General features: G+C 38.7%; 1 protein-coding gene across 1 annotated transcript in view; it reads right to left on the bottom strand.

The window, feature by feature from the left end:
* Positions 1 to 23,499, bottom strand: part of GABRB1 (gamma-aminobutyric acid type A receptor subunit beta1) — a 332,210-nt gene extending 308,711 nt beyond the window's left edge. Inside the window, exons 1-3 of the mRNA XM_045834675.1 lie at positions 23,357 to 23,499; positions 23,120 to 23,211; positions 22,667 to 22,734 (exon numbers count right to left, since the gene is read on the bottom strand). Coding sequence (XP_045690631.1) covers positions 22,667 to 22,734; positions 23,120 to 23,211; positions 23,357 to 23,436 — 240 coding nt within the window. The 5' untranslated portion in view covers positions 23,437 to 23,499. The remainder of the gene's footprint in view (positions 1 to 22,666; positions 22,735 to 23,119; positions 23,212 to 23,356) is intronic.
* Between the last annotated feature and the right edge of the window lie 430 nt (positions 23,500 to 23,929).

The following is a 23,929-nucleotide window of genomic DNA, read 5'->3' as shown; positions in this document are numbered from 1 at the left end:
TTTGGTTCCCAGCCCGTGCTCAATCCACTGAGCTACGCCAGCCAGGGCCTATGTAGCATTTCTATATCTGCCGTGGGGGGCCTTGCTTAAGCTAAGATCAGGAAGAAAAAAGACAAATAAGTCATTCCATTTAGGGAATGTAATTAGCATTGGGAACAATATTTAGATGAAGTTCATGCCTATGTAAATGGTGTCTGCTTGGTAACCACTTTAGTGCTTTCTACACCAAAACAGGCAATTAAAAAGCCCACTCCTGAGCTCCTTCAATCTCAACGAAATGGATAACTGCATTAATGGAGAACATTTCATTCCAACCCATAATTAAGTCTGGCAGTCTGAAATTATTTGAGGTTAACCTTCCTTCCCTAAACATTTTGAAATTCTTCCAAACCATCTCTGTTTCAGATTCTATGCGACATACACATCTATAGTATCTATCTTTCACAAACAATTAAATCACATCATTTAACAGATACAAGAAGTATTGGTATCTTATTTCCTCTGGTTAACGAAAATGCTGGTTTATGAAGTTTAGAAACCAGACATACATATGAGAGATCATTTTAATAACCCCAGCCCTCAATTTTAAAAAATGAAGAATCTAGAAGTCAATGTAACAATTCAAGGTCTACCATTATGAATGAGAGTAGTTCCTCTATTATGGTTACTGATTTTCAAAATCCATCTTTTTATTTCTTTATACAATACAATTTGTGAAATTAAAATTTTTAAAAAATTATTTCATAAACTTATAATAAAATTATTCTTGAGCTAGTTTTTAGAGTGTAAACGTATCCAGCAGGCATTATCACTTGATCCTTATCAAGCCCTTCTGTCCAACACGCACTGCTGTTCAGGAAGGTAAAGTCAACAGCTTCGTGCCTAATCCTTACATACAGAAAGAAGTGCTTCTCACAGAGTTGAAATGATTTTTTCAAGACCACATGGTAAGCAACAGGAGAGCGAGAAACAAGCTCTCCTTGGCAGGTTCCAGCCAAGTGTTCTTTCCACTGAAGCAAGTAGATTCCCACTTCTCACCTATGTTCTCCTGCTGCCCCTTACTTACCTTCTCTTTCAAATTGTGAAGATAGAGGACTGCCTCTAACCGTTACAGAGCCCGTTCACTCAGGAGACATTTCTATGAAGTCTTCTTTGTCTTCTCAAAATATGAGAGTTTTTATTATTTCAGTATTATATTACCACAGACAATTAGTCTGTTTTTCTGCCTACTTGTGATTTGGCCAATTACTCTGCTAAAGGAATAATTAAGGGAAGCTATATAACTCAAAAAATTTAGACTTAGCTAAAAGACAAGACCAATGCACATGAAATGATCAGTGGATAGTACAAAACTAAATTCCAGAGTTTGTGAGAGAAATGCACTTCAGGTCAATGTTATTTTCACCTGTGTTGTGACTCTAGGGGTGTGAGAGAGAGGCCGTGATGCTCAGCCCAGATCTCACAGCCATCACAGGACTGAAACACTTGTGCCTCCGGCTGCTGGGTGTGATGGTAGATAATTCTCAGTGGAGTCTGTGTCCCACATTGCCCTGGCTGACACATTCTCTCTAATCAGGGTCCCAGCTCCTTCTCAGGGACAGCTGACATTATACGGTTGATACTGAAGTGAGTAGGTGGGGGTGGAGTATAAAGACCCAGTCCCCACCCCTCAATTCCAAATAATTCTGAAGGGTCATTTTAGCTCCAGAGTTCCCCTTAGGGTTAGTTACACATCTGTAATAACTAAATCTTGACTCAAATTTAGCAAGGGTTTCCTTATCCCTTTGACTAATGCTGCTCCCCTCACTCCCCAACAGGAGCCATTCCTGAGAACATTCTCCAATATAACCTGATAAACAGAAATTTCAATCTCAGAGTTTCAGGGGAGCCCAACCTACCTACTCTTCCTTTTTTCCCTTATATTTGAATTTTTCCTCTGATTTCCACCAGGATTAACTGTACCCACTGAATTCACCCTAGCACAGCCCAACACACTGGCTTGCACATTCATTCTCTCTCTTTCTGATCCCTCCTCCCCTTGTTTTGCCTTCCCTGATTATTTCATAAATGCAGTTGTTCTGTCTGTTTCTCTCGTTTACTTCTCTGGATTCGTTTTCACATCATGATTCTTTCTGTCAACATGCTTATCTTTTTATGGACTACCTCGTTGTTTGATTCTAACTAGTTTGCCAAATGGAGTATGCCCAGCTAGGGGCTTCAAGGCTCAGGAACAAAGGTGGCACAGGGCGGCTGCTATGTGCTTCCATCAGGATAGCTGGTTTAAACCTATGATGTTTCAGTCCACTGGATGCTCTGGAAGCTAATCCACAGAGGAATATGTGCATTGACAGAAAGATTTATAATGCTAAGATAAAGTCAGGGAGGAAAATGAGAGGGCTGAACAGAAAGTTAGAAGGCACAGGACACAAACAGAAGGATCAGCAGAGCCAGCAAGAGGCCAGGAATAGGGTGTGTGCCTCTGAGTTTGAAGCATTGCTTTGTTATTTTGGGACTTCAGTACCTCTGGTATTTAAAAGGCCACAGCACAAACTAGACCTTAAGGAACTTTGTGGCTATTGTAGCTCTGTGCTTCTGAGTCTGTATGCAAACCAACTTTAAATTGGTGGTCCATATGTTCTGAAGTAATTGTGCAAGTACTACAGGGACTGAATTGACAGATTGTCCCTCTCCCCACCTCTTCAGCCCTGTATCTGAATATGCATATTTATATTCATGCATGAGGTTTTAGGCCTCTGTGGGAGGTCTGGTAGAAAATGAAAGAAGGAAACAATGATCATGCAGTACTGCCATGGATTGTCTTTCTGTGCCCTCAGTTCAAGTCTTCCCATATTTCCCATAGTGGCATCGTCTCCATATTATTTTTGTGAGAAGAAGGGGTTCTGGGTTTATTTAGCACCTACTAGGCACTGGATTTCCTGCTTCCCATATGGTGCTATTAATAATTTTCTCCATAACCATATGTTAGTTGGCATCCTTTGAGACTGAAATCAATTAACCCAAGCCCTTTATCATGTACTATTGTAAGTCCCATGTTTTCCCTGGAATTTTTGTGCATGTCCAAGTCATTTTCACAGTCACCTCTGGCTCTAATTTCTTCTTTTTTCTAAACCTTTATTATCATTCTGGTCTTAAGTACATGACTATTTTCTTCCGTACACTTCATGCTGACCCAAGTGTGAAACTCAGCACCTCATAAACACTTCAACCAAGCAATTGAACAAATAACAGACTTTTTGAAAAGGCAGAGAATCGGTGATGACTTATTTCACAGCAAAGAAACATAGCATATCAAATAACAAAATCCCTGTTTTAAATTCTTTCAGCCACCCCAACACTAGGCCTTATTTGCTGAGAACTGCAACTTCTTGTCCAGTTTCCCAGTTCTTTCTGTCTCCTCTCTTCTTCTTTATGCTTGCCCTCTATTCTCTATTCTGGCCTCAGCTTCCCTGTATGGTTGGTCAGAGAATTTTCCCTTCTCAACTCTGCACGTATTTTGTATTTCCGAAAGCTCATTAACTTGTCCCTTAAACAAAGGGCCACTTCACTTTTCCCGGGTCTTGCTTTCAGCACCACAGAATGACTGGTAGAGCCTTCAACATCATCTCTTTCTTCCTCCCTGCTATTCTCAGCAAGTGGAAGGGCCAGCCCAAAGATTTATTTTTCTACTGGCATTTCTTTTTCCTGCCCCAACACTCAGAGACAAGGAAATGAACAGAGAGTACTCACAAAGAGCCAAAACCCAGGGTGGGCCAAGCACCAACCTATTTGTTTACCACCGAGCTGCTTTTCCTGAACAGATGGTAGCCAGTGAGTCTCCATTAACTACCAAATTAAGGAAACATAGGGAGAAAGAGGATGTAAGGGATGGAGAGACAGAAGAGAGAAGACTTCTCAGTGATATTGAAATGGAGTTTGTGATTGTTTTTCTTTCATTTATCTACAGCGAGGTGAAGAGAATGTGAGGAGTCAGGAGATGGTGTTGAACATTGGTTGTTAATTTGCTTCTGAATGCAGAGGAGACAATTTAGGGGAAAATAGTCTTTCTTTCGGTACTGAATGTCTACTTATAGAAAGCCATCTGCAAAGCAGCTGTCCAACAAAGATAATAAGCAGGTATCTATAAACTCTTACTCATCAAAATTATTCTTTGCGTCCCTGAACTATTTCCATTGGACCTTCATTTTCCCCTTTGTATCCGGAAATTCCATATGTGCAAAAAAATCTTCTTGGGAACTTCTAACTAACTAACTAACTAACTAACTATGTGTGTGTATGAATATATATGTATATACATATATACATATGTATATATATACACACATACACACGTGTGTGTATACATATATATGTGATATATGCACAACTATATAACAATATATGTATAATTCTATATATATATCACATGTATATATGCTGGCTGACATAGGTTTTTCTTTTCTAGTAGCTCTCCAATAAAATCAGAAGGTGAAAGGGTTTAAAACTTACAAAATAATATACTACCCTGATGACTGTAGTTATGAAAGTCCTTCTGAAATGACATATTTTCATAGCTCAGTAAAACCCACAAGGCATTATACCTAAAATTATAACTTTACCTGAATTCCACTTTGTGTCGCACCCAACCCAACCCACCCCCAGGAAGTTAGCAATATCCTGGAACCATGGGCAGTAAAATTCTGACTTGACCTGACCTGTGTGTGCCTGAACCTGTGTGGGACAGCAGCCTGCAGTGAATGCGCATGTATAGTTAAGCCTGTCCTTGCCAATCTCCCACTGAGACATAAGAGCACATACTATTCTTTAACTGTAAGGGATGAACAAGTACAGCAAGATCTGTATTGGTGAGTAGCAGTGTTATGCTTTATTTAGGACCAAAAAACAAAAACAAAAAAGTAAAGGTGAAAGTCTGTAATGGCATTAGCACAATTTAGAGGTCTCTTGAATAGCCTAACTCTGTATTTCTGAAATAGAGAAACAACAGTTTATTTCAAGCAAGTTGTTTTTTCCTAAACTATGCTCCATGAATGTCTCCTTCTTTATAAGCATACTGTTGCTCTGCATTAAATCCTTCTGGTTTTTATTTCTGTAGAAGCAAGCTAAGTGATTGCCATATTTCTACTGTCATCATTTGAATCAAGCCAAAAGAAACAGAGGTTTTTAAATTTTTTAATACATATCCTTCTGTGTGGCAGGGATTTGAAAAATACCTTCTGTAAGCTATGTGGTAATAATAACTTGCTATTTTAACCTTGAGATGCCATCTGCATTTCATAATGTAATTTCTCAGTTCTGAAAGGACAGTGATGAAATGATCTGACCTTTACATATTCCTGTTTGATTTCTCTCTCAGTGTTCAGTGGGAAAAATAAAAAGAACTAAATATACCTGAGCCCTTTCTATCTTCTCTACCCTGAAATGGGTTGTCTAATTGGCTTCCTCTCTCCACCAAGAAAGTGTCGTCACGCTCTTCCCCTCCCGTTGCTGGAACCTGCGGTGCCCCCCATCAGAGGATCTTAGACTGGGGCACAGTTCTTTCTTCCCACCAGCAGGAACTCTTGTGGATTGAAAAATAACAGACTTTAGGTTTTCTGAGTTCATCTTGGACTTAAACAAACAAATCACCCCTGCAAATGAAACCGACAGGAAAAATGTTATGTTTCCTGTTTTATGGAGGGAGAACCAAGAACTTGGACTGCCTCCAAGGAACCCTCTCCTCTGGTGAAAGTCATATTCTCTCTCTCTCTCTCTCTCCCTCTCTCTCCCTTTATCTCTCTCTCATATCTCTGATTATGATGATGGCAAGGCTCTGTTCAGGAAAGTAATCCCACTGAACCGGAGAGAGAACACCACCTATTCCCCATGCTAATGCTTGTTTGAGGCCTGAAATTCAAAACTCAGTCAACTGGGAGGAAGGATTCTGCCTACCCTTCACCGAGAAATAAAAGATCTGTTGTTCTTAATAACAGAATTCAGAATTAACTCTAAAATGGGAAAAAAAAACCTTTTGGATAAAATGAGAAAGTGGGCATGATATTGTGATTTATAATAAGAAATATATATTTAGCCTTCTTCCCCTCCATCCCTCCCTTTCTCTGGTACAGAGATCCAAACACCCTTGGAATTTCTTAAGGGAAGTGAGTGGTAAAGCTGTCTTTTGTTATGTTAATGAGGTGACGTTTGGGAAGCACCTAAAGATAGGGGTTGGTTGCCAAGGTAGCCAACCACAGGTTTAGAGTATTAGAACTTCCAGTCCCATTCCCTGACCTCCAGTGAAGAAAGAAGGGCTGAAGATGAATATGAAGTTCAATCACCAATGGCCAATGATATAATCAATCATGCCTGTGTAATGAAGTCTCTTAAAAACCCAAAGAGGCAAGGTTTGGGAAGATTCTGGGGTGGTGACCACATGGAGATGCTGGGAGAGGGAAGCTTCTGGAGGGGCCTGGAAGCTCTGCTCCCCTTCCCCACACCGTATCTTGTGTATCTCTTCCCTGTGGCTGCTCCTGAGTTATTTCCTTTTGCAATAAACCAATGATCCAGTTAGTAAAATGTTTCTCTGAGTTCTGAGAGCTGCTGTAGCAAAAAAGAATTGAAACCTAAAAGGACATTGTGGACACCTCTGATTTATAGTCATTCTGATAATAAATACAGGCAACCTGGGCTTGCAACTGGAATCTGAAGTGGAGGGGCAGTCTTGTAGAATGGAACCCCTAAGCTGTGGAACCTGATACTGTCTCTGGGTGGTGTCAGAATTGAGTTGAAGGGTAGGGCACCCAGCTGGTGTCCAGATAACTGCTTGTATGTGTGAGAAACACCCTCCCACACACACATGCACATTGGAATTGGGTCTCAGAGCCTAAAAGAGGGTTACATATCTGGCTGTGAAGTCAAACAGGCTTAAGCTTTCAACACAATTCCAACACAAATCGACCTTCTTGGACTCAGTTCTTTATTTGTGAAATTGGGATTTTCACAAATATTGCATGGTTAAATATTCCTGTATCTCTATGGCTCTTGTAAAAACTGATGTCAAGTATTTATTCTGGTACCCAATATATGGTATATATTCATTATATTGTAATAACTATTTTTGTTCTTTATGTTAAGGGTTGTCTTTTTTTTTTCCTGGACTATATACAGAAGTATACACAGACTTGAACTGAATGCATTATACTATAAATTTAACTCAACATGTTTAACTTAGCCTACCCTTTGTGGAAGACACTTGCCAGACATAGTCTTCAAGAAGATCTCATTACAGGAGACCCTTGGCTTTTGAGAATTTAATGTCTCCTGCATCACTTCTTTTTTAACTACTGTGAAGTGAGTGACATGCAACTTTTTCTAAAATATAAGTGTGAGTCCTGTGCACTGTAAGGTCAATAAATTAGTTTTTCTAGAAAGAGCAACTGAATTAATGGCAGCCTAGCCAAGTGCACTGCCACAGCTTCCGAGGGCCTGGTTGTAATCTTGAATGGTACAGACTGTCAAGGCGATCGAAATGTGGGTATTTGGAGATTGTACAATGGATTGTTTGTAAATATCAAGTAAAACTTTTAGAATGTGAAATTCCTTAATCAGGAATGGACTAAGAGGAATGTTCTTTCTTGTCATGCTCTTTTGCCTTTGGACAGAAGAGCTGTGTAAGCCAACTAGGGCAGATATAGTTATCTTTTCTTGTTCTAAAGCGTTCTAAGGATGGACACTTCCCGGGTTTTCTTTGTAGCTCCTTCCAGTATCATCTCAGTCATCACAGTCAAGACGTTCTTCCTTAAGTCTAATCTAAACTTTGTTTCTTTCTTCAAGAGTTTTCTCAGGAGGAGCATCAAATCTGTTCTTTCTTCCTATTTCCAGTAAGTATCTAATACAGCACTTTAAGTAACACCTTGCATACAATCGTTCCACTGTGATTTCAGTCAGTGAATGGATGAAACATTTTCATAAACCTGAAAACAGTAATCAAGCCATAATTTAATCTTTATAAAGTTTAACTCTGGGGTAAACAATATCAATGCTTTTCATCTTAGGACGCATTTTGCTAAGCAGTAACCACATTTCCTAATCTTTGAAACATCTTTTTCTTTAAATGTTATTAGAGATAATGACATTTTGTGATCTAACTGATTCAGTGACCTAACTCCTACACATAACATTCTGAAGCCAATTTACTTTGCTGCAAGTCACAGCTCTATCACTTAATAGTTGTGTAACTTTGGGGAAGTTATTTAACTTTTCTACATACTTCATTATGTGTCATTATGGATTAAGTGGATTTCCCAGACCTTGAGATTCATATGCTATTAATTAATCTCTCTGTTTCTGAATATGCTTGGTAATCTTACCTCAACAAACCTCTTAGTACTACTATTTTCTCTGCCTGGAATATCCATCATCTTCCTACCCACATTATTCTCCTCTTACACATCTCAGTTTGGTTGCATTCTCTTATCTATAACACCATGTAATGAGTATGGTTTTTTATCAGTTATGATCTCATGTAGACAGTTATCTTTTCACTACTTACCTTCTCAGTAAGATTCTTGCCTGTTCCTTGAACAAATAAAGTAAATCCTACAATTTTTAATAACCCTCATAATTCCTAGCAAGTTTCTTTGTTCTTATAAAGCAATTGGTGAGCTAAAAGATGATGTTTTTATTTGTTCGATTATTCAAACTTTACCGTAAAAATTCTTTTAGGTTACCTCATTTACTCCACCTAATTCTATTGTTAATATTTACATATAAAGCACTAATAACAGTTCTTGGTACACAGCAAGTACTCAATAAATAAGATGATAATGAAGAAGGATAAGAAGATGATGAAGGAGAGAAAAGATGAAGGAGGAGGAGAAATATTTTCCTTAAGTCAGGCAACACATTGTCTCAATGACCTAAGAAGAAAGCATCATTTTTCCCATTTTAAAGAGGAAAAAATTCGAGCTTTGAGTGGCAAAGGATGATCCTAAATCCTTTGCTTTCCCAAGATCCTAAATCCTTGGCTTTCCCAAGACTGTACTTGTTTACACTTCTTGTAGCAGGTAATATTAATAGTGTTCCCATTTACTATCAAAAGTGCATATTTGTACAATAGATTATGTGATTAGACTTAACTAATGCCAAGGTAACATATCCTGTAAGTGGAAGGTTCTAACTGAAACTATATAACTAAGTCAACTCCAGGGGTCCAATGCCTAGGCTAACCTCATGGAAAACCATATACCCCATTTTTTCCCACATACCAGGGAGTAATGCAAAATATGAAATTTAGAGAGCTTTGGGAGGACCACAATGGATCAAAATGTTATGTTTGCAAGGTCTCAGAGAACCAACAGAACATGATCAGGAGACAAGGTGGGGGAAATTCTTTTCACTTTTTTGTCATCTCACACAATAACTTCACAATTAGAAGTAATGTGAATTTCAATTGCACAATGAAAATACCATACAAAAAATATTACTATATTTGATTATGAATGATATGAATGTTACTCCTGATGTTTTGGCATGAAAAAGGAAGAGGTTAATTAAAAACATGGAAGATAATAGACAAATAATAAAAATACCAGCACTTAAAATGTATATGGTAAAGATTATACATCACATATATAGAACATATTTGTATATGATTTATCTCTTTTGATTCTCACAGCTCTCTGAAATAGGGAGAACAGAAATTATTTCTATTCTACATGGAACTGAGAATTAGAGGGCTTAAGTCATAAGATTTATACCTCAGAGTATAAATTAGGATACAACAGCATTTTGATATTTCAAAGTGATTTGAAATCATTCAAATATAACTGGCCAGAAGCACATTCAAGGGGAATGTACTTAATAGGAAAAACCAAAATTAAATTTGCCAGATACGGAGTATCTGGACTTAAAAAATTGCCCATGTGCTACCCACTGGACACTGAATTTAACTATGAGATTCATCAGGTTTTTAAAACTATAAGTCGCTATCGTCACCTTGCCCAGTCAGCATGGGTGCTACATCTAGAGAACAGGGGTGAATTTGTTGATTTCACATCTTGAGCTGCAAAATATTGGGCATTACTGTCAAAGCAAGCCAAACTCCTTTCGTGTAGAGAGGATCACTATGAACAGTGCTGTCTCAGCACACCTTAGCCATTTTTTTCTAGCTGTGTCATATCAGGTCCTGAAGTCAGAAAACTGCTGATTCCTGGCAAAAGTATAAAATAACTCTGGTTTTCCCTTTCTCCTCATGTCCTTTTCTCATCTCTGACCCTTAAACAAACCTGTTTTCTCATTCAACCATTCATTCACACTCTGGCTTAAATACAGGAATTGAAAACTAGCATTATTGTTGCCTCTCTCAGGGTTATTTGCCTTTTAGCAGAATCAAAGCTGAAGTTACTGAGATCTGATGATGGCATTCCAAGCTGGTGGCTTCCCATTTAGTCTGAAATCAACTTACGCAGATGGTCCCTATATACACTACCAAAATACATCCATATTTTGATGCAAAAACAAACCTCTCAGTGAGACTGAATAGTATTGAAAGAAAAACAATGGCATTTGCTCTGAGTTTGGGTTCACATATCTCTGTCCGTTTTGCAGAACCAGAGGTGAAAATCATTTGAAATGTGAAACAGCTGCATGGTGACTATGCAAAAATTTAATTCATCAATATATGCCTAAGTTCTAAAACAGCGATTTTGAACACATTAGGGCAGATGCCAGCTGTGTATCCTGGAAGTCATTCCCTTCCACAAATTTAAAGAACCAGGTTATGAAATCCCCTTCAAACTGCATGACAACAGGGCTTGTGGGGTGCCCCCTAAAGCGGTGTTCGCATAGACATAGGCAATATATGCCAATAACTCACCAAGGACTGAATACAGTCTCCCTCAAAAAAATCCTCAATACAGTGAAGCCGCAATAAGTGAACCTCACCTCGATATAGTGAGGGATGGCTGTATACTTCACTGGTGAGGACCCATATTGAATTTTATATGTTGTTAAAATTATGTAGGTTTAAGAGTGTAGAAAGTGTTTAAGAGCATATGAAGAGTTTATAAGAGTGTAGGAAAGGTTTATAGGAGTTTGGGAAGGGTTTATAAAGCCTTAAAAATATATAAATAATAAAAAAATATAACACCACTACTTCGTGGATTTTCACCTATCCCAGGGGTCTCTGGAACGTGACTCCCATGATAGGTGAGGGATCACTGTATGGTTTTCCAGTTTTGTGAATACATTCTAATCTCCAAGTTTTTCATCCTGTCCTCCTCTCATTTCCAACTTCAAAACTTCTAAAAATCAGTTCTTACCACACTAAGTCAAAGTATTCATTGACCAACATTATTAACCTTTATAGTGAATCTACTTTTTTCATTAGCTTCGACTCAGTTGTTCTATTTTCTCAGTTGTTCCTTTGGGGTATGTTGACTTGTGTGTGTTGGTGATAGACTGGGGAACAGGGCAGAGGGGCTGTGATGTCAGTGGAAAGAATCTTTTATCACAATGTAATATGATAGTTACTAGTTACGACAAATTATAGTGCAGATGTAAGAGTTTCAGACAAGAGTCGACATTTGAAAGCAAACATACTATGTAATTGCAAGGACACAATTAGGAGCAAAAATGACTAGATATATGAATAAATAGATATAGAAAGATATATAATATGTATATATATATGTTAAATGTATATATTTTTGGATTAGATGTATTTTTGACTATATTTTCAAATTTTATTAAGTTCCTTGGTCATCTTTTAAAATCTAACTTATCTCATTCAAGACTTCTCCAGATTGGCTGAAGAATCCCTTGTCACGTACTACTTTTTATGTTTGATTTCCTTCTTTTTAAATGCCATTCAGTTTCTAGTCATCAATCAATTTATTTTTTTTAAGATTTTATTTATTTATTTATTTATTTATTTATTTATTTTTTAGAGAGGGAAGGGAGGGAGATAGAGAGAGAGAGAGAGAAACATCAATGTGCGGTTGCTGGGGGTTATGGCCTGCAACCCAGGAATGTACCCTGGCTGGGAATCGAACCTGGGACACTTTGGTTCCCAGCCCGTGCTCAATCCACTGAGCTATGCCAGCCAGGGCAAATCAGTTTATTCTTGAATAATTTCTTAAGTGTTTCCAGGAACAGTGATAGTCCAGGCACCAGTATGGAGATGACATTTTGGAAATGAAAGGCAGTCGTCATTATCTAAGACTTATAAAGGTTTGCTTTGTGTGTGTATGCATGTTTATGTGCAGAGGTCTTCAACCTACCATGGTTCAACTTACAATTTTCCTACTTTATAATAGTGCAAAAGTGGTATGCAGTCAGTAGAAATACTCAGTCAGTACAGATTTTGAATTTTGATCTTTCCTAGGCTATGGATATGCAGGGTGGTACTCTGTCCCAGTGTTGGGCAGAGGCAGGAAGCCACAGCTGCAGCCAGCTGTGCGATCCCAGAGTCAACAGCCCCTAATCTACCGTGTACTGTGTTGCCACCATTTTAAAGATATTGTGTGTTGTGGTGTTTGCATCCCATAATGTTCATGAAATGCCCATCCGTGTCTTCTGTTTCTGGTAGAAGAGGAAGGCAATTACTCTAGGGATAAAACTTAACATACTGCCCACCTGCAAGCTAATGTAAGTGTTCTGAACATGTGTCAGGTAGGCTAGGCTGAGCTATGATGTTCAGTAGGTTAGGTGGATTAAGTCATTTTTGACTTATGATATTTTCAGTTGAGGATGGGTTTGTCAGAACACACCTCCCATCGTATGTCAAGAAGCATATATATACTTATATATATACATTGATATTTGTCACGAAGTGAAATTAGCTATGTCATGTGATAAAGTTGTTTCTATGGAAACAGGTCATGATTCATGATCAACATAAAAAAAATTACAGATGAAGGTATAAGGTACATCTGACAGAGAAACTATTAATTTCTGAATTAATAGTTAAATTGTCATTATTATTCTTTTTTACGACTAGGAAATTCCTTTATAATCTTAATAAATGTTATTGTTATTAAGTCCCTGCAATATGCAAGGAGTTACATACAGAGCATAAAAATACAATACTAAACTTCCTGGAGCTTATATAGTTGGGGGGCAGGGAGAGACAAGGTTAATAAATAAAAACCTTATACATGCCAAACAATGATCATTGCTTATATTGGGACTTTTGTCTTTTCTGAGTCTTGATTTTTTATATGCCCACTACACATGTTCTCCAGCAGAATTCTCTCTACTGTGGCTGCAAAAACTGCTCCGGAGAAGAAAGATGACTTCCTATGAGTTCTGAAGTAGCTCCAGATGCATTTGGGTGGGAGAGGATTGCAGGGGATACGAGGGAGAAATGATGGCCTCTGACATGAGAAAATGTTCCAGGCACAGGTAGGATTTCAAATAAATGTCATTGAACTGTCTCTTTGAAAACCACAAAACTGTTTCTGTTGACTGCGGAATTGTATATCATTGCCTTGAAAATAATAGACCAGAAGAAGATAAACCTCCTCATGAGTCACAGAGGGTTAGAGTAGGCAGGGACCCTAGCTTTCATCAAAACTATTCCCCCTCTTTCAGGAAGGATCCCAAATAAACCCACTCATTCAAGCAGGATTCACTCCTAGCAACTTGCCTGATGAATCCTCACAGCAGCAGGAGCAAGACATCTGTCCTCTAACTTTTCTGTTGTATCAGGAAGGGCCTTAAACCTCTACTGCCTTTCAGTTTAGGAAAGGATGGGCTAGCCGATTGCTAACAGCTACCTAAGAACTCTCTTCTACTTAAATCTGTTTCTCCACCTGTTTCTCTGCCTTCTTTCTCAAAACAAAATAATGACATTGCTGAACGTGCTGTAGTTTAAATAGGTATCCTCTATCCAGAAGACTATTTGTGGGGGACAGGGCTCTGTTGAATTCTTGTTTAAAATCATCCCCCCGCCCCAGGCCATTCAAATGTTTCAGTTCTCTTGCAAAGCTCACGGGAGTCACTTTTTAATTTCCTGGCAGCTAAGCTTCATTTCTCTGGGCATGCTGTTGGCCTCACGTGCGCTGTCTGTCATACCCAGTTTCACTTCATCCCCAAATATGATTTCTACAAGAAATCACACTGCTTTCACACCATTTGGCATGGAAACACAATGTTCCAGAAGGACTCTGAATCATTTTAGAGACATGGTGGAGAACAGAGCAGGTGCTGTGTAAGTGGGTTCCCCCCGTATCTACTTTCCCCATCTATAATATATGGTTTTATAAAGGCAACTAAAACAGGGTATACAGGGTATAAAGCTCACTTCTCTGGAGGAATTTGAAAAGTATGGTCCAAATCCTGTCAGGGTCTAGGTCTTCCTAGACAAAGAACAATATTGCTAGAGATTAAGATTGCACCCTATTCTCTGTCTTTGGCCAGTACCCTTTCTCCACATCTCTAGTCAACCCCCTTCAGCCACCCCATTTTTGGGCCCAAGGATTTATCCTTATAGAGTTTCCCTTTTTTGTGAACAGAACTCTAAAAGTCACCAAGGAACTAGTCTTATTCAGGATAATTCTAACATGTGATATTCTACTTCAGTGTTCCCAAAAGTACCTATACAACATGCTCTGATTTTTTTATAGTGCTGAAAACATGTTCCTCCACTTCAGTGGTGAACCAGGTGGTTGGTGCTGTTTTACCTGTTGTTTCCTTCCTAGGCGGATGGTGCCACATGTGCCCTTCATGCAACATGGGAGTCCGTAGGGTATCCTAGGTTCATTTTCTCTTTAACCTCCATTACCTAACCAGTCATGAAATCGCCCTGATTTGCCTCTGAATTACCTTTCCCCCTTTCTACTGCTAAGGCTGCATAGCGTACTGTTCTGCTTTCAGCATTTCTCATTTCTCATCTGGACTCTGAGACACTCTCTTGGCTTCTTAACTAGGAACACCATCCCCAGTCATAGCCTGCTATAATTCATCTCCCACATAGCTACCAGAATGATCTACCTGAAATGCAAAACACAGCACCTGCTAAAATCTTTAGCAGCTTTTTTGTATTTCAGCATTAGGACTCATTTCCTCAGCATATGGATTCCAACACCATTGTTCTATCTTCCTCACCCTCTCTTTCTGGGTGTACCTGTACGCAAACTTGAATTCATGCATGTGCTTTTTCAAAGTGAAAGTGTAAAATATGTATAAGATTTTTTAAAGCAAACAATTCAAAAGAACATCTAGAGAACTGTAAGTATCCCTCCAACTCATACTTCTAGTATTGGGTTCACTTCCAAAAAAAAAACATTATTACTCATTTCTTGTATATTCATCCATAAATTGTCACTGCATATACAAAAATATATGCTTATAGAGAAGCTTCTTTTTACACAAGTGAGAACACTCGATAACATTGTTTTACTCTTTGCTTTTATAATTCTGTCTTATCTCTTGACAATCCTCCTTGTGTCCTTTAACTTCTTGCAATAGCAAGCTACCTGTAGTTCCCAGTACACTCCATGCTGTTTTCAGGCACACCTGCCAATGGCTATGCCCTTCCTTTTTTTTGGAAGATTTTCATTTGCACCAGTACATGGTGCTCTCTACTCTACCTCTTTAAGGGTCATGTCAAGCATTAGCCCTTCACCATGCCTTAGAAACCACCCCTCTGTGCACCCACAGGATCCTAGACTTGTATAACTCTATGAAAGCATCTAACACATTGTCTTAAAATAATTTTGTACATGCACTGTTTTGTACACTGTGAAATATTTGAAGGTATTGGGCATGTCTTAGTCATATTTCCATCCCTAGAGCCTAATTTAGGCCATAAAAAAGACGAATCATCGGTGAGTATGTATTGAACTGAAATACCCCAAGACCCAAGTAACTATGGATGTTTCAAAATCTTTCAAAGGGGGAAACTCTTCACACTCTGACATAGAAACTTTAACTATTTTTTAAAAAGATTGTATCCCACAGAGATTACATCTGTTTTATTCACAAATGTAGTTGAATGCAGGCTCTTGGAAAAATGGCCTTTGATCTTAAATATGCAATATGATGATGGGTTTTATTGGAGTTGCAAGGGTGGGAATACCTTAGGCACTTAATAAAAGGGCAGCAGAAAAAATTACTGTAAGAAAAACAGACTATGAAAATTCTAAAATGGGGTTATTGGGTTCATGAAAGAAAACCCATGTATCTTTCACTTTTTTTGTGGCCAGCCTTTTTATTTTCCTAAGTTATCACCTCTGATAGAAATTAATTATAAAACCCTTTGTGGAACATTTCTGTCAAGTGCCAAGTAATAGATTATTTGCTGTTAACAATTAACTTCCTTCAATAGATAGCAGTCAGATTTCATGAAATGCACAATCTGCTAAAAACAGGACTATTCTAAAATGCAGAAACTTGATCATGGTATGAAAAAATAAGATTCAATGCTCAAAAAAGTTCACGGAGAAACTCTGTATTAACATATAATCAAGTATAAGCATATAGTCATCCATCTTTAAATTATCCTTGAGAATAGTAATGCCATTTGAGTTATTAAAACTTGAGTCATTTGGAAAAATGAAATACCATTTTTTCTTTTGTAATGTTTTACCTATCTTGATAATGCAAGTTTTCATTCACGTGTGTTTTGAGGGTACTATCAAGATTTGGGGGGCATGCCAAGACAAAAAGCATCAAACACAGAATTGATACTAAGTGATGTTCAGGTGAGATAAACACCTTGATACCAGACCCCCTGATGGAAAGATTTTAGGTGGGATGGGTAACTTTTTTAGGATACTCAGATTCTAGAAAATAATGATTTCCTTCTGTTTAACATTAAGTGTTGAACAAAGTATTCGTTTGTCAGTAGTGTAGCAATGATTCCAGTTTGAATACAATAGATAGCATTGGACACAAATAGTTCTAACTTGGTCTTGGTTTCAATATTCAATATAACATAAACCAGTCATGAGTTAATTCTCATTTTGAAGACAATTGAGCCAACATTTCTCATTGCTGTCTTTGGGAATGTGTTTAATGAGGGAAAAAAAATGGAAGATAATGCCATGACCAAGTACAAGGATGATTCAGGAAGCCTAGATTGCTTACAATATTACTGTCATATTCCCAGGAGACTACCATCATTTGCACTCAGTGGGAATTCAATAAATGCTTGTTAGTTGACACACCTAATGGGGAAATAAAGGGAAATGAGATGAACTCTAACTGGAGAATAAGATGGAGAGGAAGAATCTTGATTTGACAGCCTAAACTCTTTAAATACCTAAATTTATATCATACAATATTTGAATTAGAAATAGGTTTAACAATCATGTTATTTACCTTAATCTTACAGAGGACATACCTGAAGCCCAGGGAAGTCAAATGACTCACTCACGGTCCCAAAGCTAAACTCTAGAAATATATATTTTTAGTTGCCTAGCTGATAGGAACCAGTCTCCAGAGCCAGGCTGCTAGGTTTCAAATTTGGGCTCTGCCATTTATCAGCTCTATAACTTCTGAACAAGTTATTTAACCTCTCTCAACCTAAGTTTCCCTCTCTCAACTTCAATTTCTTCATCTTAATGGGTGAATAATAATTGCATAGACTTAAGGATTAAATGAGCTACTAATGTAAAAAATAAAAGCTACTTGGTAAGCATACCTGATACATAGGATGTGTTCAACAAATGTTACTATTTATTTTCATTGTGTTACACATTTTAATACCTAGTCCTAAGAGCATAGGCTTTCAAATGTGAACTCAAAATGTAAAAATCTGCATAGGATTGCATGTGGCTTAATGTATAAAACAATCTTTCTGTCATCTCCAAACACGAACACAAAGGTAAAGGTAAGTTTTTCCTCTTTCACCTTCTCCAGATGATATAATATTTTAACCTAGCACCTAAAAGTGAGACCTAGTTGATTACTCATATAAGAGAAAAATGAATTTATGTCTTTATTTAATTGCTGATATCTGTTCCTACCTTTAAATGGTACTGACCTATTTGCTCTATTGAAAAGAAATTCTATTGTAACCCCAGAGAATTTACTGACAGCAGCAAGCGCATGTTTAGGCTATTTTACAAAGCCATTGCTAGCTCCTCAGTGGGGGCAAAAACAGGCTGCAATGCTCTCCATTCTGCAGAGAAGTCATTGGTGCTCTGTAAAGCAGCAGAACAGTACAATACTGTCAAAGTGACAGTGCTTGGCCGTATTTTCATAGCCATCATTTAAGGCTGGCTGACTCACAAGTAGGAGGACTGCTTATTATTAGTCTAAGTCAAGCTCTGTCATCTAGGCTCTTGTCTTTGTCCTGGTGCTTGTCATCAATAACTCAACTAAATTTTCCTTTCAAACACAGCTACCTGTTTAACTACCTAGAAATTAGATTTAAACTTAATTTGGAACCTTGGAATAATACCATTCCTAGAGAAATTTAAGAGAAAAACATTCATTTCTTAATAATGTTAAATCTTAGAATAACCCACTGCAGCCTTTGCTATTCATAGCGCTGTCCACATGCCAGCAGTTGGTATCACTTGGGAATCATTAGAAACTCGGAATGCCCAGCCCCATCCCGGACCTCTAATTCAAAGTTTGCATTTTAACATTTTAATATCTCGGAGTGATTCAGGCACACATGAAAGACTGGGAAACACTGACTTAAAGAAATGAGTGGGGAGAGGAGGGATTCTGACAGGTGGTTACTGTTTCGTGTTACCAAGATAATGGTAATTAGACATAACTGAAGAGTGTATCAGAAACCTGGAACCACATATTAAAATAACAACAGCCACAATAGTGGACTTGAACAACACTGAGTGTTTGGTAAATTATACTTGATTTTCTTTTAGGCACTGTTTAAACAATTGGCTCATTTTAGTTGAGCCTTGGGGGTTTTTGGCTGTTTTGTTGTTATTCGTAATGCCTCTAGGAGCATTCACTGTTGCATCTGTCCATGCATGAAGGAAGGAAAGAAAAAATAAGTACATGTGAATTATCTATCACTGGGGATGGCTACTTTAAGGTAGGACTCAACAGATGTAAAGTTTTCTGGGAGTGGTCACTTGGACCATTGTGTCTTTCTCTCAGCAACGGGGAGCTCTGTGGGTGGAACTCCTACTGGATTGTCGGAAGCCACCTGTTTAATAGAAAGGAACAACTAGAGCTTGGAAGCTGAAGTAGAAGAGTTCAACCACTCGTTTGCATAGAGTTAATCTCGTGTTTCCCCAACCTACTCAATTCTACAAAGAGAAGACTTGCTTACCACTATCTGTGCTTCACTGGGTTCCTTGAAGGCAGTTTCTGGGGCTATTGTCTCTTTTTTGTCCCAACAGCCTCCTGTGCATCTTTAGTCACTGTAGAGTGTGTGTACGTGTGTGCATGTGTGTGCAAGTATATGGCTTGGCAGAAATTGTTAAGAGAGCAGGGCTTAATATAACAATAAATGGAAATCACAGTGTTTTTTAAAGATGATTATTCAAAAACAATAATATATAGTCATGGTCACATACATGATATATTACAAGATGCCAGAAGAGAAATCCTTAATTCAATCAATAATGTTATTTCCTCAAAAGGTTTGCTCTTAAGTTTTGTTTTTTTTATGTGTAAATATTATTATTCAGAGGTTTTACATTCACTGATCAGTAACTACAATTCTCAATAGTAGGGATCTTTGACTATAGAAGCTATTTTATTTTCTTATTTGGGAAAAATATTTTACATCCTGAAGTATATGAATCAGAAAATACTTTTGATGTTATGTTAGTTGTTAAAACAGACAAGTCATTAAACTAATAAGGAATCATATTTCACTATAAAAATAACAAAAATTAACATAACCTAGTTTCAAATCCACTAATGTATTGTAAAGTTATCATATCATTTTTCCAGCTGTGGAATGGGTGGATAATAATGGTAATGAATAAGAATATAAAAATGAGCAATCTTTTAGTAATGAATTTTAGTCTGAATTTCGTTAAAGCTACTTTTATATTCTTTGTTCATTCTTAATTTTTCTTAACCTCAAAAGTTACTTCCTATCAGGCTACTACGACATGATTAATATAAGAAAAAATTAGTCTTATTTCCCATAGACATTTTACCCCTACTTACATTATATAAAAACCAAAGCTGATTATAGACCATTCTCTTAACCAGGGCTAACCATCCAGATTGTGTTTATACAAAACCCTCAATCCTAAAATTCCTCATTGTTTCCATTTTTCTTGTAGTTATTTTCAATCTGTTTATTTCAGTGCTTTGCCATAGATGAACAAAGATAAAAAAAAATCTCGGGTCTTATTGATAGCTCTCAATAAAATGAAAAACAAGAAAACAATAAGTCAACCTAATCTTATTTTTCAATATTCAGTGCTTCCTCTTTTCCCATATATCTCTAATACCATTGTGGAAAAATAATGGGCATTTTAGTAGAATGTATTTGCCATAGCTTTATCTGCTTGGTGAATATTTTTAAAAATCAAGTATATAATCACATGCTGCAGTGAGTAAATAAACCATATTAGGATCCCACCATTAGAAGCTATTTCCAGGGGCACTGCAATTAAACTCAATTTTTTTTTCTGAGCTTATATATGAATTCAGTTGAAAAGCTGGTTATATGGAGCTTTTTGTTGTTATTGTGGTGGTGGTTTGTTTTGGTTAATCACAACTTCCAGATTCAGTTCAAAATTAAAAGAAAAAAAACCCTGGAAAGGTGTTTGTAGTATATAGTCAATAGAATTATACATTTTTAAAAATTCTGAAAAGTATAATATGCTATGCAGAAGGTTGACCACTGGCAAAGGCACAGTTTGTCTTTTGAGCTTTTCCTACTCTTTCCCCTATTTTATAAATTATCTGTGTGGCTACTTTCAAGGTAAACAGTAAAAGTATTATTATTTACCTGCCTGATCCAAACAACTTGCTTTTTCTAATTTTTCAGCTGCAATAACATTGACTGGGTATGATTTGTAGATGTACATATTATTATATTATACATGTGTAACAATAGTGTGTTTGGGGTGCTTAGTTGTAGTGCCATGTATGTGAACTGAATATTATAAATAAGTCAGCCTATTAAAAATCTTTGCCCAGTCAGAAAATATTTGCTGTGCATTCATGTTTAAAAATTGGCTTTCCTTTTTCCATACAACAATCAGAGATCTTATTTTAAAATAGTATTTAAATAAGCTATTTAAATCCAGGTAAGTTAGTACTGGGGTGAACATTTCCTAAGGTATATAAATACCTAATCACTATGTTACCAATATAATATTGTATGTTAACTGTAATTGAAAAATCAATTTTAAAAATAAAAATATTCAAACTGTAAGTTACAAGTATAAAATACAGAAATTTAATAGTCACACTTTTTTTACTGTAGCGATATTCAATAGATTATAAACATATTTTTTCTTCCCTAATCTTCAGAAAATTCTTAAACCTTAACATGTTAATACATATTGAGACCCTAGTAATGAAATAAAAAGACAATTCAATAGCCTTTACAGCTGTAAATGGATAAAATCCTTAAAGGTTTTAGCCTTTAGATTACTCAGGCTGTCTAAATTGTTGCTGACACAATATTTTTTCGCAAGTGGGGACTGGGGTGGGGGGGGAGGGGATGACATGCTGCTCACGTAGATCTAGCTGTTCCCTAGGTGGTTGTTTCTAGAAAAGCAACAGGCTTTCCCTTCTGCCTTAGCAGAAGCAACAGTTAGAAACTCTAACTAGAAAACTGCTACCCACAGTGGTAGGAAGCAGCCAATAGAGAAAGTGACAACTACGGTTTCAATCCATTTTTGCAACAGCTTCAGAAAGGGAGGAGGGGAAAAAAAGGAAACAATAGAATGTTAACCCTTTGAAATGAAAGAGTTGCGCGGTTACTCTCGCCCCCTCCCTTCTACCTTCCCTTTAATTATCAAGCATCTTCAGTATGCTTAAGTTTCTAGAGTAAAACATCTTAAATTTGCAAGATGCCGCAAGGCAAATTTGTCAGCCCCCACGTGGGAACAATACAAGGCTCCCTAGAAGCAGGTTTGAGCACTGTCGTATTAGCAAGCATGAACTGTTGTCTCAGCCTGTTGCTCCTGCAACACAGTGTGCTAGAGCCTGAAAAGAGGGATGGGACACTCTGGAACCTCGCTGTGTGCTTTCGTGCTTGGTGGCGAGGCTGGGGCTGTCCCGGCTCCAGACCTGCGGAGACCGGGGGACTGGACCAGCGAGAAGGAGGCTGCGGACCACCGTCCGAGGACCCTCGTGCAGGCCACCGGGCCGCCGGCAGATGGTGCCCTCCGCATCGGAACACCCGAGGAAACCCTGCCAAAGTAACCCTCAGACTCCGCCCCACCGGATCCACAGCTGCCAGTCACCCGTCTTCCCCCAAATAGTGCGGGGCACGTTTCCTTCGGAACACCGCAGTAGCCCGTGTGTGTGTGTGTGTGTGTGTGTGTGTGTGTGTATGTGTGTGTGTGTGTGTGTGTGTGTGTGTGTTCAAAATACAAACCCGAGGCAAGAGAGAGAGTGTGTGCGTGTGTCTCAGAGTGGGGAGAGCACGCAGAGTGGGACTCCTGGGGCCCGGGCGAGATGACCGCCAATGAAACGCAGAGGGCATGGAGACCGGTCCATTTCGTATCTGCGTAAGCCCGGCCACAGAGCCCGTCCTGAGGCCACTCACCATGTTCACTTCGGAGACCATGTCTATGCTGGCGACATCGATCCTCATCCCGACGTCCACGGGGGGCCCTGCCGGGGAGGTGGGACGCAGATTCTCAGAGTGGCGACAGGCTGGGGAGTGGAGAGGGGCTTCCTCTGCGCTTACAACATTCTGAATGGGCTCCTTCCACCCCCACCCCTCCTTACAGGGGACAGCCTAGAAAAACAGGTGTGGGCACACGCGTAATGCAGTGACTATGCAGAGGGTGTGTCGGGCCGGAGGAAGGTCGGCTCTGCCCGGGGTTTCATCCACCTGCGACTGGGGGATCCTGTGTGTGTGTGTGCGTGCGTGTGTGTGTGTTCAGGGCGTAGGGCGTAGTGTACGCTTATGAAAATTACATGCTTTTTTGGACATTTGTCTTTGACAGCAGAGAATTAGGTGTGGGTTACAGGTTGAAAAAAGATGAAGCTTTACCTCCAAAGTCCGGCCGCAAGCGAATGTCATATCCTTTGAGCAATCTGTCCACTGTCTCTTTCACGTATGACATGTTACTGGGCTCGTTGGTGCTGAAGGGAAGAAGTAGCGACCGTATTTAGAATGAACACAAACTGCGAGCAGCAGAAATAGACAGGCACACCTACCCCCAATAAGAAGCTACATAATCCAGCAAGCATGTAACAAGAAAAACACTGAGAAAAAACAACAGCTCACCTGTGTGCACAACAGACCATGGCAATCATCACAGGGAAAGAGAGAAGCCCCAAACTCTCTCGATTTTGTACTCTCCACATTACTAACTCTGATTGAAGAATGGTCTTTTCGGCGAAGATTCAAGGAATGCAACTTAGTCGGCGGCAGGGCAGTAATTCCCCCGAATGGACCTGCGCATGCGCAGAGGGTGCTCACTACCAAAAGACACCTTGTGCCTTGCAAACAATATTCCTAGTGGAACAGGCAACAGATTTCAAACCCTTTAAAGTTCCTGTTTGTGGTGCTCGTCGTCCTCAAAGTAGTAGGAGATATCCGGCTGTTTGCCTGTTGGGGATTCTACATGCATGTGTATACGGATTGGAGGTTGCTGTGTTCTTTTCCTCTCCTCCCTCAACCTGTGGGGTTTATTTATTTAACTCAACTCGCAGGCATCTGGCTGCCTGTGACTGGCACCTTTCGTTGACAGTCACAGGGCTCCTGGAACAGGGGATTTGGAAGCAGGGAGGTTCTCTGGTCCCCAGTGTGTGTGTGTGTGTGTGTGTGTGTGTGTGTGTGTGTGTGTGTGCGCGCGCG

Source organism: Phyllostomus hastatus, unplaced genomic scaffold (genome assembly GCF_019186645.2).
Source record: "Phyllostomus hastatus isolate PE091 unplaced genomic scaffold, TTU_PhHast_1.1 phas_contig_196, whole genome shotgun sequence".
Lineage (NCBI taxonomy): Eukaryota > Metazoa > Chordata > Mammalia > Chiroptera > Phyllostomidae > Phyllostomus > Phyllostomus hastatus.
This window is presented reverse-complemented; position numbering and strand designations above follow the sequence as displayed.